Below are 17,683 nucleotides of genomic sequence, written 5' to 3'. Positions count from 1 at the left end.
TAAAGCATACAAAAAATTTTAATATTTATTTTTTTGTGGTATAAAAAATGTTTATTCTTAACATGGATAAATGTAGAATGGGAGAGAATAAGATAAAAAACAAATTATTAAATATTATGAGTGCAAAAAGAATAACTATTTTTTTTAATAACAGAAAAATGTGAATGTGAATATAATAATAATATCGCCACATTAACCAGCCAACTTCGACGACGGCAGACAAACAATTTAAGGAACTTCAACTTGTATAGATTTCAATACAGCCTTTTCAGCCTCCGACAAATGGCTGGCAAACATGGGGAAATGTTCACTACTTGAAAAGTTTTGTAAAAATTTGGTAAGATTTTCTTCCATGTTGGCTTGGAATAATGGATCCTTGAGCAGCTCCTGGGTTAGTTGATCGTCATCGGTGTTATCGTCATCATCATCGTTGAAATAAAGATCGGAAATGAAGCGAGCCTTGGGTGGTGAGCTGCCAGATGGCTTGTCGGTGAGACCACCCCCTGAGGATGGATCATCATCTTCTTCCGAATCAGTCTCATAATCATCTAAATTAGCTTCTTTAAGATGGCACAGCTCATTGATAAGTAATTTATACATTTTCACCAAGGCCGGTATGGTTACCCATTGATGGTTGGCATTCGATTGGGAACGTGTTTTAATGCGAGGTGTATTGTTGGCAGCCTCATTGATGACCATATCTTTAACGTTCACCGATGTTAAACGTGGGTCTTGTGTGGTAACACCGTACTCGAAAAGTTTGCACAAAGCCATGGTGGTTACTTTGCGTTCATATGTGCCAAAGAAGGAGGTCTGTTTGGGCAACCAATTACTGAACACAAAATGCATTGCTGGTTCTCCAGTTGGTCCTGGCACTGTGGACAAGAAATTCAATACAGCATCCATTTGTGTAAGGAACAAATGGGCAAAGACCACCACTAAACTCATAATAACTTTAAGGCATTCCACCAACTGCATTTTACTGATGACTGCCTTCAAGAGCAGATCAACATTTTCACCCAACATATTACCCATTTTGGTGATTATGGTAATGACCAAACGACCGATTTGCCCAGCAGTCATTTCATTGTTCATTGGATTCAAGAGCATTGTGGTCAATTCCATGGTGTAATTTAGGCCTTCGCCATTGTTGTAGGTGCAAATTTGTTCGGGAGAGACAAATATGAAAGCTCTCAGACATTCACCGCCAGCCACCATAACGGCTTGATCATCGGAGCGACGTACACAGTGTATCATGGCAGGGAAGGCATTTTCCACCAAAGCAGCTGGTAACGGCGCTTGTGAATACCGTACAATGGTGGTTAAGACATCCAAAGCTATATCTTGTTTTGCGGCATTTGCCTGATCACCCTGTAGCGATAGAATGCTAACAATGGTTGGAATGAATTTCTCCTGCAATGGTTGAAGGCAATGAGGATTTTGGCAAAGGACCTTAATTACATCTTGTACGGTTTCCAAAATGAATGGATCTTCGGGATACTTCAAAAATACTGCAATTGTTAGGGGAATAATTTTCGTTTGAGCTTGAGCAGCAAATGCTGGATCGAACTGTGTAAGAAGAAATTAAAGAAATGGGGTTTGAGTTATTACGAAAACTAAAGAGATTTTGAAATTTATGAAACTTACCGTTATAATTGTCGTCAAGGCTTCCAAAAGCATTGCCAAAACTGAACTCTTGCAGCCGGGTATTAGGCTCATAATACCCTCAACAAAGCCTGGTAATTTAGCTTGTATCAAAGCACGTTTTTCACCATCCGATTTTTCGTGAGCCTGCACGAATCCATGAATAGCTCTGGAATAAAGAAAGACGTATGTACATGAAATCAGTGAAAATATGAAAATGTGCATTTTGAATACAAAATATTAAATTCGTTTTAAAAATCATGCAATTCTAGGAAAATAATCGTTAATTAATCTTGAATTTTTAAAGAATATTTTTTAAAGGTCTTTCAGAGGAATAATCGCATATTTTTAAGGAATATTTGTTTCGAAGGAATATTTGTTTCGAAGGTGGGTGGCGTAGGGGATGATAGATACCAAGCAACGGCTTTGATTGGCTTTAACATGGCGAAGCCCAGGCTTATCTTGGTCCCTCTTTCATCTCAATTGTGGACACTGACCTCCCCGCGGTGCCACCTGGGGAGCTATTCTCATCACCCGATGAAATAGTGAGCTAATATGTGCCGCGAGTTCACCCATAAGAACTATAAAAAAATGGGTTGAGGCGTCGGGTTAGTTGCCCACTCTCGGAAAACCCAACCTACTATGAAAAAGCAAAGAAAAAGAAAACCAAACCCCCCTAATGTTGACGACCCCCGCAAACGTATAAAGGACCACGATCTGCGAATCTGCACTTGGAATGTGCGCACGTTGTACAGAACAGGGGCAGTGTTCGCTTTGGCGGATATACTTAAGAAGTACAAAGCCGATATTATTGCCTTACAGGAAATGCGATGGAAAGGGACAGGCGTAAGTAAATCAGTACGTCTAAATGTTGCAGCAAAGGTGCGATCTAATACAACACGGAAACTCGACGTCGAAAAGCTGCAAACACAACAGGTAGCCGAGGCCTACTCCGCTCAACTTACCCATCTGCTTGAAGAAAGCACTTCTTGTCCCGATAATAGTATAGAAACACAATGGCAAAGAATCGCCCACTCCCTACAAACTGCAGCAAAAAGAACAATTGGGTACCAAAAACCACCACCAAGAAACCCATGGTACGATCAGGAGTGTCGTAATGCTACTGATGTGAAAAACGCAGCGTATAGGGCAACCCTGCAGACAGTAGCAACACGTAACGTGATGGAGAATTATCGGGAGAAAAGGAGAGAGGAGAAACGTGTTTTCAGAAAAAAGAAGAAAGAACAAGAAAAACGTGAGCGTGAGCAAATCGAGATGTACAGGAGTCAGAATGAAGTCCGGAAATTTTACCAACGAGTAAAACACCAAACCGAAGGCTTTGGTGCAGGCACATCCTCCTGTAGAGATGAAGAAGGAAACCTGGTGACAGATACAGACAGCGTGTTGAGGATCTGGAAGGAGCATTTCGAAAAGCTACTAGTATCAAATAGTGGCGATGAAGAAGATACCCCAGAACCAATAGGAGATGATGGTATAGAGTGTATACCACCTAGCCAAGATGAGGTCATAAAAGCAATTAATCGGCTCAAGAACAACAAAGCAGCAGGAGCCGATGGGTTACCAGCCGAACTATTCAAGACTGGTGGCCAGATGCTGGTCAGGAGCATGCACCAGCTGATTAACACAATTTGGCTAGATGAATGCATGCCCAATGATTGGAACCTCAGCATCCTGTGTCCCGTGCACAAAAAAGGAGACAAGACGATATGTGCCAACTATAGAGGAATAAGTCTCCTTCCCATCGCATATAAAGTGCTATCCAGTGTGCTGTGTGAACGATTGAAGCCAATGGTCAATGACATCATCGGACCATACCAATGCGGCTTCAGACCTGGCAAATCGACCATTGACCAGATTTTCACTCTGCGCCAAATCCTGGAAAAGACCCACGAAAAACACATCGACACATATCACCTATTTGTCGACTATAAAGCCGCATTCGACAGCCCTATCCGTTCAGAGGTGTTTAAAGCCATGTCTGCGTTCGGCATTCCTGCAAAATTAATACGGCTATGCAGGATAACTTTAAGTGGCACAAGGTCAGCCGTTAAAGTAGGAAAGGACCTATCGGAGCCCTTCAATACCGAACGAGGATTCAGACAAGGTGACAGTTTGTCGTGTGATCTTTTTAACATCCTACTGGAAAAGGTCATACGAGACGCAAAGGTGAACAGAAATGGCACTCTGTACACCAAACAACACCAGTTACTCGCCTACGCCGATGACATCGATATAATGGGTCAAACATTGCGAGCGGTAACAGCCACCTTTGAACAAATTGAAAAGGAGTCTGCTAAAGTGGGTCTGGCAGTAAACGGCGAGAAGACCAAGCTGATGGTATCAACGCGCAAGACGTCCAGTAGACTCGGACCAACTGTGGAACTTGAGAACTACAGCTTCGAGGTAGTTAAAGACTTTATATACCTTGGTACCGCCATAAATAAAACGAATGATATCAGTTTTGAAATTCGGAGAAGGATTGTGATGGCCAACAGATGCTACTATGGTATAAGTAAGCAGTTTAGAAACAAGGCCACCTCTCGCCAGACCAAACTCACACTTTACAAGACGCTGATACTACCCGTGCTATTATATGGATCAGAAGCATGGGTACTTGCGCAAGCAGATGAGGCAGCGCTTGGGGTGTTTGAGAGAAAAATTCTCCGAAAGATCTACGGGCCGATCTGCGTCGACGGTGAATATCGGCGTCGAATGAACCACGAGCTCTACAATTTATACGCAGACATCGACATAGTCAGTCGTATTGAGCTGCAGCGACTACGGTGGCTAGGCCATGTTGTGCGGATGAATGAAGATGCCCCAGCTCAAAAGGCATATAAAAATGAGCCTACGGATGGTTCCCGTAGAAGGGGAAGGCCACGAATTAGATGGAAAGACCAAGTAGAAAACAACATCTTGGAACGTGGTCTTCCAAATTGGTGGACTTGCGCACAAGACCGACGCGCTTGGAAATCTTTTTTAAGCTCGGCTTATGGAACAACCGTTCTGTAACAAGCCAGCTAAGCTAAGCATTTGTTTCGAAGGATTTTCCGACAATTTTCAAGGATTACAGAAAAAGTTCTTCTGTACTGATATGACCCGTTATTTTCAATAGAAATGTTAATTACCAAACTCTATCCACAAAATACGATTTGAACTTACCTTACAGCGCTTATTTTCAAAACTATAGCCTTATCGTCCTGCAAACTTTGCAAGGTGACATTCAAAATCTCTTCCAACATTTGGGCATTATACAATTTCGATTTGGAATATGTGCTCAATGTCCACAAGGCACGTCCCACCAAATGTGGACACTCTTGATGATTCAACCAATTGCGTACCAAAGTCAAATAATTTAACAATTCAAATTTATCTTCCGATTCTAAAATCAAATCACGGAAAACGTGAACTGCAACCATACAAGCTTCTTGAATTTTCCACCAATTTGGATTGCCGGCAGATTTTTCAGCTTCGGCAACATTCATGTGACGACCGAGGGCTTCTTGCAAGGCTGTTAAAACCTTGGGACCCAGCTCTTCATTCAAGGCCTGCAATAAACAAATATTTTGTAATTGAATGTGAAAACAAATGATATGTCTGTCCTCCTCTAACTTACCACCAACACATCTTGGCCAGAGACACGAATGGTCAACTCCACCCCCGCATCATCTTCGTCTTCAACAAATCGTTCAGGATCCTCATTCCAATCTTCGATTTGTTCAACGGGAACTTGTATATACACAATCATAATATAAATCAAATCGGTGAGAACATTTTTAATGGTTGAACGGAATTTGCCAGCACCAATTACACATTGAACAAATTCAATAATTTGTATGATCATGGCAGAGAAATTATTCAATTCATCATCTTCTTCAGATTCACCTTCAGGGAATGGACTGGGTTCGGTTTGGTTAACTGTTACCTTAACATACGTTTCGGCAACTTGTGTCAACAAACGCCATATAACTGGTAGAATACGTTCCATGTGTGGTTGAATGTATTTGGGCATTTCAGTTACCAAGTGGGTGAGAACTGGAAGAAGTTACAATTAGTAAAATAAAAAAAAATTGAGGATAATTGAGGTTGGTCACTTACTTTTAACAATTTCCGTTCTCAACATAAAATTCGACGAGGCCCCGCAATCCATTGACAAATAATGCATAAGTTTTTCCATGAAATTGGTCAAAATAGAATTTGCCATATTGGCCTGTTCCTGTTTATCCATAATATTAATACTTATCGAAGCAAACAATGGCTTCAGTATGCGTATGGCTGATGTTCTTGTTTTGATGGAATAATTCTGCTCCGACTCGAAAATACGATAAACCTCCGATATGATAACTGGTCCCAATTCCTTTATCTGTTTCTCATCGTATGAGAAATCTTGTAAAATTTGCATGGCACCATGTATGGAATTCTCATTGCCACCCAAACATTTAACAATAATATCAAACAATTCAGTCCAGACACCAGGCCAATCGGTGGCAGCAATTGCCGAAATTGCATGGGCCACCGATGAACGTATCTTTGAATTGGGATCATACAAGCCATTTGGCAATATGTTGCGTATTGTTCGCTTGGCTTGATCCGTTGCCAGACCGCCATCTACATTGGGGTTGCCTTCTTCATCGCATTCACCCCAACGATTTTCCACATAACGTGTTAGCATAATGCAAGCCAGCTGCCTAAGGGCCAAATCAAATGATTGGTTCATTATCAATTCAGACAAATACACGCCATAACCTAAAAAACACATACGCCACCAAACATGAGTCTAACAAATAAAACAAATATGTTTAAATTATGTGACACCTTACCTTCTGTAAATTCTAATTGTTTCATACGCTGTTCTGCCGATTGTCGTACCGCCGAATCGGAACTGAGCAAACTTTGTAACTCCTCGAAAAGAGCCTGTTTAACAGACTCGGCATTTTGGAAAGCCAGTGACATGTTTCTTAATAGTTTCTTGCTTAATTGAAATTAAATAAAATAATGAATCACTTTCGCACTTCCACTTCAACAATGTAATAGTTAATAGCACACACACGCGTTATATTCTATTAGTTTGTGTATATTTTCTTCTTCCACTGGATACAGCGTGTCTTTCTTCCGGCTTTCTTGTCTCTGGCTAGAACGTTGCCTCTTCTAATGCATTCGACAGTATTTGCAATGAAATATGGGTGTGAGCGGTGTGTGGCGGCATGCAGATGGTGCAAAAAAATTTCGCGCTCTGCCACTAACAACAAATGTTTGCAGTAGACATATCGAATACCAAGTATTTTGGTAATCGATATACGTCAAATGTTGATGTTATCGTTGAAACACAGTAATGGCGTTGGCGTATGACGTTTAACGTATCAATTATGTCGTGGAATGCTTTATTTTAATTGTTTTTATAGGAATTGCTGTCCATTCGGCGAAAAATCTACAAAAATATATTTGTTGTTTTTAAATATAGTAACATAAATTATAAATAAAAAAACATATCAGCAACTGTCATATTTTTGTCTGACAACTATTTACCAATTTATTGTATTTTGAAGCATACTTTTAGGAGAAATTATTTTTGGCGCGTTTAGACTGTAGCGTTTATCGTGATAATGGGCGTTATTCTGATTTAATTGCTAAATCGAGTTGAATTTACTTCGAATTACCATACAAGATTGAGTTCACTCTCGATATGAAACTAGTGAAATGTGTATGTATACGTAAACAAATAACAGCTTATAAATCAACTTTATACTTCGATTTAAAAATCAACACAATTAAGAAGGCATAGTCTAATCTAGCTTTTTTATATGGGGATTTCACGGTAATCCCTAGGCGAAATCGTTACTTTGCATTACTTTTTTAGGGTTTTAGTTATATAACCTTTTGCGTACATTTATTTTCTATTTGACAGAAGAAGCCATTACCTACAGAGTTGATATTTTGTTATTCACATCATTAGTTCTAATCTTGTATTACTGTACCATGGTTACCCTGTATAATTATATCATAAACATTATGAAAATATGGATTGAAAAAGTTCTCATGTACATGCCGTTTTATCGTGTCGTATATGCTATGGAATTGACATTTGATATCGAGTGGATTTCGCAAATCTAATTGCAATTTAATAATAATAAATGAAGAAAGAAACGAAAACGATCATCAGCATTTCCTTATCAATTATTTTCATTGTCAATGTGCTGATTACGTCGACGTTCATACAATTGGTCTGTTCCCGTACTGCAAGAATCTACTCGATTTTACTATTTTCTTCGATATCATAAAGGAAAATTCGTTATCGTAGTAATAACTAGTAGATTCTTGCAGTACGGGAACAGACCAAATGTGTTTTTTGCGTGAATTGAACATGTTCACAGTATCAATATTGTAAATATAATGAATGCACTTTGAGTGTCATTACTGTAGAACTGATAACGAAACCAATCAGAAACATTAATGATCGACAAATGTAAGATGCCACAACAAATGATGATAGCTTTAGTATGTCGATAGTATTCGTATTGAAAATAAGAATAATTTATTTTTGATTAATATTATCATCTCATCTTTTATTCTTCCTTTATGATAATTTATTTGACATATATAATGGAATTGACAATTTAAATCTACTGGATTTACCGCAATCAAAAACAATACTGCTCAAATGTCAATTTCATAGCGTTTATCTCAAATATAATACACTGGATTTGTGAACATGATTAAAGTGACTCATACCCTATAGAATTGACATATGAGATCCAGTGGATTTAGTAGCCTAAAGGCGTTCTATTTATTATTATCCAACATAATTTAATAAATCCTGTTAAACCGACATTTATATTAAAACTTTAACATCCTCTATGAGGATTTATTTGACAAATACTAATGGAAATGACAATTTAACCCCTTGGGTAAACGAAATCCAGTAAATGTACTATTGAACGACATGTACATTAGACCTTTGGCAGGGTTAACCTCCTTTATGAGGCTTTATTTGACAAATACGTAATGGAATTGACAATTAAAACCCACTGGGTTAACTTAGTCCTTTACAATGTAAACGTACAATTGGCCTCATCTATGATTATTCATTTCATGATGCAATAATATGGTGATGTATCAAAACAAAAACATTTGTTTTTGTCTCTACCATCTGTGAAATTTTTCCATATAATATTTCACATGGTTGGCAACATTGCACATCGAATCCATGTAGAAATTACACACTTTGACAGTTAATCAAGACATCAGCTGCTCTAAACGGACTACCTATTTATTGTGCCATATGTAATGGAATTTAGAATTTATTGTGCTTTTACACGATATGTATTTTACATATGTGCTGTCACTTTTTCCATCCATATGTAATTCCTTATGTGTGTCAAAATTAGCAGCGTACACACGACTTTTGAGTTCAAACCTATATATGTATTTTCATATGACATAACCTATAAACAAAACAACATAATTTAAATCAACATATTTTTTTTTTTTATTAAACACCTATAAACATCCTTTTCTTTGACTTTCAATTCAAATATATTCTTCCAACAGTGTGTTTCTTTCAAACAGCTGATTTCCTTATGTTTCACATAAACACATTGTTGGAAGAAAACAAGAGAGAAAAGGCAACAATTACAAATTATTATTTCGTTTGTAGGTGTTTATTATGTTGAAAAAAAAATAAAAGTGATTTTTTTGTTTATAGTAAATGCATATCGTTTTGACACAAAAATAAATTTTTGTGTACGTAATTTTCACACATAAGACATATGAGTTGACAGACATTGCATATGTAAATAAAGTGACAGCACATATGTAAAATGCATATAGTGTAAAATCACCTAATTGGAATTGACGATTTAGATCTACTACATTAAACGGTATTGTATTTTCAAGATTTTGGACAAAATGAAATAAAATACAAATTTGTAAATTATTTTTTGTTTTATAATAAATTAATTCTGTACCATTTTCAAGACTACCCCAACAAAAAAACTTTTATCTTTTTATTTTCTTCTCTCCGCTTTTCCTATGGGAAAATTATCAGCATTAATAATCTCCGGTCATTTGGATGACTTATTATTTTTAGTATATGATTTTCCCCTTATTATTTTCAAAACAGCTTTTATTTAATTGTAATGTGTGTGTGTGTGTGCTTATTTGCCAAACTGAAGTGCAATCGAAATGTATTATTGTGACAAGTGTTGAGGAGGTACTATTTTCACATGGATTTACTAATAAACAAAACAACAATGGCCAAATCACGTATCAAATGAACCCTATTCCCTAAAACAAATACTTGACAAGATATGACAATCGGGAAATACTCAACGTTGAGTAGATGAAAAGTTTAATAAAAGGCGCCAACTTGTTACAAATTAAGTACAGAGTTCTGTGAATAGTCGTAAACAAAAGAACGAATTGTGTAAAATTTCGAAACTGAATAAAGAAATGTTGTGAAAATGTTTACTTTAAAAACAATAATTGTGTTCGTGATCCTGGGAATATCCTTAGATTATTCAATAGGATGTAAACGTGTGGAGGAAACAAATAAATTCGCCAATACGGATATATCAGTGAAATTGAAAAAATCTACCAAGTTACAATATGAAATATTAAAAGGTGAATATTATGAAGTGATTTTCCTTTTTTTTCATTTGAAGGAAGGATAATGAATAAGAAAAAAGCAATTATGTAGGAAGTGCCTTCTACTGTCAAACATAAAAAATCAACAAGTGGCTGTGTTTATTTGATACCATGAAATATTTTTTTATGCATAATACAACTCTAAAAAGACTTTCTCCTAATATATTGTTTCCTTTAAACATAGACCTATAATTAATCTACCTATGAAAATTCCTGATTTCTTTATTGACTTTTGATGATAAGTGCTGACGCCAATTCTCTCAAGTATCTATGCGTGTAAAAATAAAAATTTGTAAAAAAACAAATGTAATTAATTACTGATAACAATTATCATTGTTATTGTTAAACATTTTGTAGCTGCTATAATTAAATCGAAGATAATAGAAACGAACATGCAAATTTTATAATTACAAATACAAATAATGATTTCAAACACATTACAGTTTTTTTTTCAAATAATTATTACATTAGTGAAATACAGATGAAATCGCGGTGACTGCGCGATTAAATATACTCAAATTTTATTTACTGAAATTGCACATCGAATCCAAGTAGAAATTATGCTCTTTGACAGTTAATCGAGTGCCATTAATTGTGGCATGGTTTCTGGAACAGTTGATTCTTCTGTCAATTTTTCCTTATAATATTTCACATGATTGGCAACACTACACATCGAATTCAAGTACAAAATCCTAAATCTAAATCCACTCGATCTCAAATGTCAATTCGATTGCTTATGGTGTTTTTACACCATATGTATTTTACATATGTGCTATCACTTATTTCATCCATATGTAATTCCTTATGTGTGTCAAAATTAGCAGCGCACACAAAACTTTTATTTTTTGTGTTCAAATCGGCATATGTATTTTACATATGACATAACCTATAAACAAAAAAAAAAAAAAAACACTTTTATTTTTTCGTAAATCAACATAATTTTTTTGTATTAAACACCTACAAACGAAATAATAATTTGTAATTGTTGTCTTTTCATCCTTTTCTTTGACTTGCAATTGAAATATTTTCTTCCAACAATGTGTTTCATTCAAACAGCTGATTTCCTTATGCTTCACATAGGAAAATAGAGCGCGTCCTATTGGGAAAAAATACATATGTAATTGCATATCGTTTTGACACATTGAAATTTCCGTATGTTTCACATTACGAGTTCGATTTCCATATGTAAATAATGTGACAGCACATATGTAAAATATATATCGTATAAAAACACCATTATACGTCAAATATAATCCACTGGATTTGTGAACAGGGTTAACGTGACGTGTACGCAATTAAATTGACATTTGAAATCGAGTGGATTTAGTAGTCTAAACGTAGCCTAAGTGTATCTGAGTACAATAATAAAAGGTAGAAAAACTTGAGGTGAATAACAAAAAAAGCAACTCTGTGGGTAGTGGTTTCTTCTGTCAAATATAAAAGAAATATACGCAACAGATGGTTGTGTTTGTTTAACATTTATTAACATATAACTAAAAATGCAAAAAATTAATAAAATTATATGATGTCTTTCCAAAATCGAGTATCGAGTTCGTAGTGAAGAATATCGACTGAATTTTATTTTTTTCTGCTTCTTTTCAGGTTCCAAAATATTACAAACTGTAACATTTGACAACTTTAATACTGACAATGATCTACAGATGACAACGAAAGGTACCATACAAATAAGCGATGGCAAGGAGACAATTGAATTCGAATTGGTCACATCTAGTGACACAATAACTCACGTGCGTGTAATACGTGAGAATGTTGCCGATAATGGACAACCAATGGATTGTTTCGATTTAGATATGGCTTCAACACATTGGTATGGTGGCCCTGAAGATCGTTATCAATACTATCCCGTAGAACGTTTAACATTTGAAGATTATTCCTATGTCACAAAAGAGGACCATAATGCCGGTGTTGCCGAACGTTATTGGCTTAATTCAAATGGTCTATTCATTTATGTGGAAACCGAGACGCCATTATTCATTACTCAAAATGCCAAAGGTTATGAGAATAAATTGTGTTTATCGGCCCATAATAGTTTACCCTATAATACCCGAGCCAAATCGCGTAGTTTTGTTTATCACATTGGTGTTGGAGATAATGCTAAAACGGCTCATATGCATGCTGTTGAAACTTTGCTGGGACATCCTACCAGTTATCCGGATGAACGTATGGTTAAATATCCCATATGGTCGACATGGGCTCTATACAAAGCTGATATTAATGAACAAATTGTACGTGATTTTGGTGATGCGGTTTTGAACTACGGGTTTGAGAATAGCCAATTGGAAATTGATGATGACTGGGAGGATTGTTATGGTGCCCTGACATTCCGTAAATCAAAGTTCCCCGATATTAAAAAATTAACTGATGATTTGAAGGCCAAAGGATTCCGTGTAACATTGTGGATACATCCTTTCATTAATAATAATTGTCAAGACACATATAATGATGCTCTTGCCAAAGGGTATGTTCAATGAAGGGAACCCTTTAACTGTTTATATTTGGTGTGTTCCCGTACAGCAATAATCCGTCGAGATATCGACAAATATAGTAAAAATTAGTAAATTCTTTCAGTGCAGTACCATGGTACAATAAATAAGTAGTCCATTTAGCGCAGCTGATGACTTGATTAACTGTCAAAGTGCATAATTTCTACTTGAATTCGATGTGCAATGTTGCCAATCATGTGAAATATTATATTGAAAAATTTGTCAGATGGTCGAGACAAGAACAAATGTTTTTGTTTTGATACATCACCTTATTATTGGGTCATGGTGGGAACATACCAATTGTGTCATTCATGAACATATATTTAATCTCGGAGTGACACTGACAGATCACCCATTTATTAGTATTACTATTAAAAATAACATTTCAAATTCTTTCTCTCTTTTTCAGATATTTAGTTTTGGATCACAATGGCAAACCCAACACCCAATGGTGGAATAGTAAAACTGGTGAAGCTGCCTATGTTGACTTTACAAAACCGGAAGTTCAAGAATGGTTTAAGAAACGTTTACAGCGTTTACAAACCGAAGATGGTATTGAGAGCTTTAAGTTTGATGCTGGCGAGACAAGTTGGGTGCCAAGCGATCCCATATTGAGCGGAGACGATGTACTTTCCCCACACCAGATTACCCAACAATATGTACGTACTGTGGGCTCCTTCGGTCCCATGGTTGAGGTACGTGCTGGCCAAGGCACTCAAGATATGGCCATTTTTGTTCGTATGATTGACAAAGACTCGGAATGGAGTTGGAATAATGGTTTATTGACGCTGATCACAACCCTATTGCAATTGAATATGAACGGTTATCCATTTGTATTGCCCGATATGATTGGTGGTAATGGTTATAATAATAAACCACCAACAAAGGAGTTGTTCATAAGATGGCTGCAGGCCAATGTGTTTATGCCAAGTTTACAATTCTCTTTTGTGCCATGGACTTTCGATGAGGAAACAATTGAGATTAGTAAGAAATTTACAAAATTGCACGCCGACTATACACCACAGATAATGGAACGTTTTAAGTTGGCCGCCAGCACAGGCGAACCGGTTAATCCTCCTCTATGGTGGGTAGATCCAGAGGATAGAACTGCTCAGGGTATATGTGATCGTAAGTAGAATTTAGTTCTCAAATCTGTAAAATATTAATATTTTTATGTTTTCCTTTTTATAGAATTCCTCTTGGGTGATAGCATTATCGCAGCTCCCATTATAAGGGAAAATGAAACTAAACGTGACATTTATCTACCCAAGGGTACATGGAAAGATGGTAATTCAGATAGTGTTCACACCGGTCCCATTTGGATAATGGATTACCCAGCCCCATTAGATACATTGCCATATTTCATTAAACAAGCTTAAATTTTGATGTTTTCTTTTCGCGGATGCATAAAACATATGTGTATTATAATTAGTAGTGTTTAGTAGTAATTAGATAATAAATTCAAATAGAATGAAATTTTGAAGTTTATTTTTTATTGTCGGATTTGCTTAATATCTCGATTTGCTAATCATTTGCTAAATCGTGTACATACAATGAAAATTAAAAAATATATAAATAAGAAAGATTCTGTTCCAGAATCTTAAAGTATTTTTTCTACTTTTTAATACAGAAAAAGACACTTTAATTTGTATATATCACCTGATTCTGAAGAACCAAGGTAGGACAACTTGAGGTGAATAAGAAAAAAGCAACTGTGCAGATAGTGCCTTCTTCTGTCAAATATAAAAAACATACGCATCAAATCTTTGTATTTTTTTGAATGAAAGATTATAATTTCTTCCAAAAAAACTCGAAGGAAAATACCATGAAATATTTTTTCTTCCATAGCAAAGTAATAACTTCCAGACAGAAAACCATATAAATTATTTTTTTATTCAATCCATGGCACAATAAATAGGTAGCCCATTTAGCGCAGCTGATGACTCGATTAAATTTCAAAGTGCGTAGCATGGCACAATAAATAGGGAGTCCATTTAGAGCAGTTGATGTCTCGATTAACTGTCAAAGTCAAATATTATAAGGAAAAATTTGACAGATAATCGAGACAAAAACAAAGGTTTTTATTTTGATACATCACCCTATTATGGCATCTACTTGAATTTGATGTGCAATGTTGCCAACCATGTGTAATATTATAAGGAACAATTTGACAGATGGTCGGGACAAAAACAAAGGTTTTTTTAAACATCATCTTATGATTGCATCATGCCCTTATTATTACATCATGGTTCAATCCAAGGTCTATTAATAAAGTCATTCAGGGAGACCAACTGGATATCAGCTGTCTCTCAAGTTTTCTGCCAACATCCACTATTGTGAATTGAGTTTCATTATGATAAAGTAAAGAAAGTACAAAATTTTCACATTAACCGGCGTATTCATTAGAAATTTTTAACTAACTAACAACGGTAAAAAATAAAAACAAATTGTTTTGACAACATGGTAGATATGTAGACTAAAGATATTCCAACTTAAAAATTATATATATTTGTCAATAAAAATGTTATTGCATTATATTTCAAAAAACTCTAAAGTGCGAATAAAAATAACTTGGCGGGTAATGTGGACCAGTATGTGTGGGTAATCAGAATCCGTAAGTTAAAGGTAGGTTGTGGATTGATTGTGATAAATTTAAATTAATTGCACAATGAATGCAAAAATATATGGGTTCATGTTTTGGAATAGCCCCCATTTAAGGATACCGCCCCATTTGCGGTATTTTGAAGGTCCTTGCTTCATTATCCAACCGAAGCACCTGTAATTTCGCATATCGAGTTTTCAGAGGATAAAATACCTCCTCGTTTATTAAATGCGCCCATGTTTCGAACTCGTCCTCATGAAAAGGTCCCAATTTTTATAGTGGTCCACATTACCCGACATTGAATATTTTTATTTAAGGGGACCCCCCCCATTCTCGGGGCCAAAATTTTTGTTGATATAATTCGAATCTACACTGATTAAAGAATGTCTCTACAAAATTTCAAGTGAAAATCTCAAGAACTCTTGAAGATATATCCGATTTATTGTGTCAGCATCAAGTGACGGCTGAAGGGCTTCTCAAACTTTAAACGCGTTTTTCTCTAAACATTTTTTTGCGAATGGCGGGCACCATAACTCTAAAACTAATAATCCAATCGGTTCCAAATTTTGCAACGTTTCTCTGGGAGTGTATAGCTCTCGTATGAACTAGGATAAAGCCAATCGGTGAAGATCTTCCTTATTTTTTAACTTGGGTTTTGGTAAAAAATCGGCGATTTTCCAAAAATATTTTTTCAAAGGTCCACCATTTTGTTAATTTTAGAGCGAAGTCAATAATCCTAGTTCATACGAGAGCCAGACATGTACTCTTTCTAACACCGTTGGAATTTTCGGATTCCGATGTTCCAGTGAGGAGTTATCATGCCCGCCATCAAAAATAAGGACTTTTCTTTGATTACAAAAAACAACAACAAAACAATAACAAAATTTTTTTTTAAATTATTTTTCTTCTCTTTTAAATCTTCAAATATATATGTGCAAAGTTACAAACCTTAATAAGCATTGGTATTGATTTACCAGCCCATTGAAAATCGTGAAAAATTAAAATCGAGAATGGGTGGGGTTCCCTTAAAAATAATTATCGGCTTCAAAATTAAAAATCACCGATTGTAATTACATATATTTTTGTTAAAGAATACAAGAAAAACACATAAATTCTTTATATTCGAGAAGAAAAACGTTCGACTGTTGTGCTAAAACATGTCCAAATCTCACTTTTACAATCAGAGCTATATTTTCTATTACTAAATTTTCAACATTGCAATTATTTATTAAAAACCAAGTTTGATGTTTGTTTTCACTAATTAGGAAAACATTTATCAAGGCGGCATTGACATATTTCAAGCATTTTCTGAGATATGGGGGGTGGTCCACATTAGACGCGTAGTCCCCATTACCGGAAGTTACTCTAAATACTTTCATAATTATCCATTAATATATCAAAAATGCATATGGAACTACCTAGTCCATTTAGCGCAGCTGATGACTTGATTAAATGTCAAAGTGGTAAATTTTACTTATATTCGATGTGCAATGCTGCCAACATTTTGAAATATTATAAGGAAAAAATTTCTCAGTATTATAGCAAAATAGAGTAAAACGGCTTACTTTCTGACCTTACTGAGTAAATGTTACTGGAAAAGTAACCAGATTGTTTTAGTTATTTCAATCGTTCCCTTTTTATTTCAATTATCAACGCATTTGAATTACTTTCGATTGACCAAAAAATGAACCAATGGAATTAACACGACGAGTAATCATTCCACAGTGGATAGCAGAACGAACAATAGTTTCATTAGTTCATTTCCGTGAATCATTACTCTGAACTTCGTTCGTTTCGCAGCGACACAACTTCTATTGTAAATTCAGCTGTTGAACGAAATAAATAAAAAAATCTACTCCGTCGTCGGTGGTATATCACACGGAAGACAAATAGAAAAAAAGGAAAAAAACACATCACAATGTATTGGTCAAAATAATTTGTTAAAAAAGTAAATATTATTAGGAAAGTGTGTGCGTTCAGCGATTGTGTGTGCAAAAGAATCGAGAAAAAATAAATAAAATTTGGTGAAAAAGGAAGGGCAAAGCTGAGCTGAAGAAAAGAAAAAATCGAAAAAACAAGTGCAATTTTTGTGGGGCCTATCAAAAGTAGAAGAAAAAAAATAAGTGTGCAAAATAAAATCTTGGAAATATATTGTGTGGAAATCTAAATAAGAAGGAAAAAAACCAATGAGAAAAATATTCAAGGGAATTTTTTTTTGTTTGAAAACGCCCTTGTTGTGAAAAGAAGTAATATCAAAGCAAAAGGGCTG

At 35.5% G+C, this 17,683-nt stretch overlaps 2 protein-coding genes across 2 annotated transcripts; one reads left to right on the top strand and one right to left on the bottom strand.

Annotated features, from left to right (window-relative positions):
* Positions 1–222: 222 nt before the first annotated feature.
* LOC133328285 (importin-9-like) lies at positions 223–6,619 on the bottom strand. The gene is made up of 6 exons (XM_061536833.1): positions 6,486–6,619; positions 5,764–6,411; positions 5,282–5,700; positions 4,828–5,213; positions 1,648–1,813; positions 223–1,569 (listed from the first exon to the last, which is right to left on the bottom strand). The coding sequence occupies exons 1-6, from the start codon at positions 6,616–6,618 to the stop codon at positions 229–231; spliced, it is 3,093 nt and encodes a 1,030-aa protein (XP_061392817.1). The 5' UTR covers position 6,619; the 3' UTR covers positions 223–228.
* Positions 6,620–10,124: 3,505 nt separating this feature from the next.
* On the top strand, positions 10,125–14,191 carry LOC133328271 (myogenesis-regulating glycosidase-like). Its single transcript, XM_061536820.1, has 4 exons — positions 10,125–10,284; positions 11,911–12,787; positions 13,222–13,940; positions 14,004–14,191. Exons 1-4 carry the CDS (start codon positions 10,125–10,127, stop codon positions 14,189–14,191), a joined length of 1,944 nt encoding a protein of 647 aa, XP_061392804.1.
* The last annotated feature ends 3,492 nt before the right edge of the window (positions 14,192–17,683 follow it).

This window comes from Musca vetustissima, unplaced genomic scaffold (assembly GCF_032173495.1).
Source record: "Musca vetustissima isolate MV318-11 ecotype Yass unplaced genomic scaffold, APGP_CSIRO_Mvet_v1 utg11186, whole genome shotgun sequence".
NCBI classification, from domain to species: domain Eukaryota; kingdom Metazoa; phylum Arthropoda; class Insecta; order Diptera; family Muscidae; genus Musca; species Musca vetustissima.
Note: the sequence above shows the minus strand (reverse complement) of the source record. Positions and strands in the feature narration are given on the sequence as shown.

Bases quoted from the DNA above. Each gene is read 5' to 3' on its own strand.
- LOC133328285 (XM_061536833.1), bottom strand. From the start codon at position 6,618: ATGTCACTGGCTTTCCAAAATGCCGAGTCTGTTAAACAGGCTCTTTTC. The intron at 5,214-5,281 runs GTAAGTTAGAGG...TGTTTATTGCAG, and splicing joins CTGGCCAAGATGTGTTGGTG to GCCTTGAATGAAGAGCTGGG. The intron at 1,814-4,827 runs GTAAGTTCAAAT...TCTTTATTCCAG, and splicing joins TTGAAAATAAGCGCTGTAAG to AGCTATTCATGGATTCGTGC.
- LOC133328271 (XM_061536820.1), top strand. From the start codon at position 10,125: ATGTTTACTTTAAAAACAATAATTGTGTTCGTGATCCTGGGAATATCC. The intron at 10,285-11,910 runs GTGAATATTATG...GCTTCTTTTCAG, and splicing joins ACAATATGAAATATTAAAAG to GTTCCAAAATATTACAAACT. The intron at 12,788-13,221 runs GTATGTTCAATG...TCTCTTTTTCAG, and splicing joins AATGATGCTCTTGCCAAAGG to ATATTTAGTTTTGGATCACA.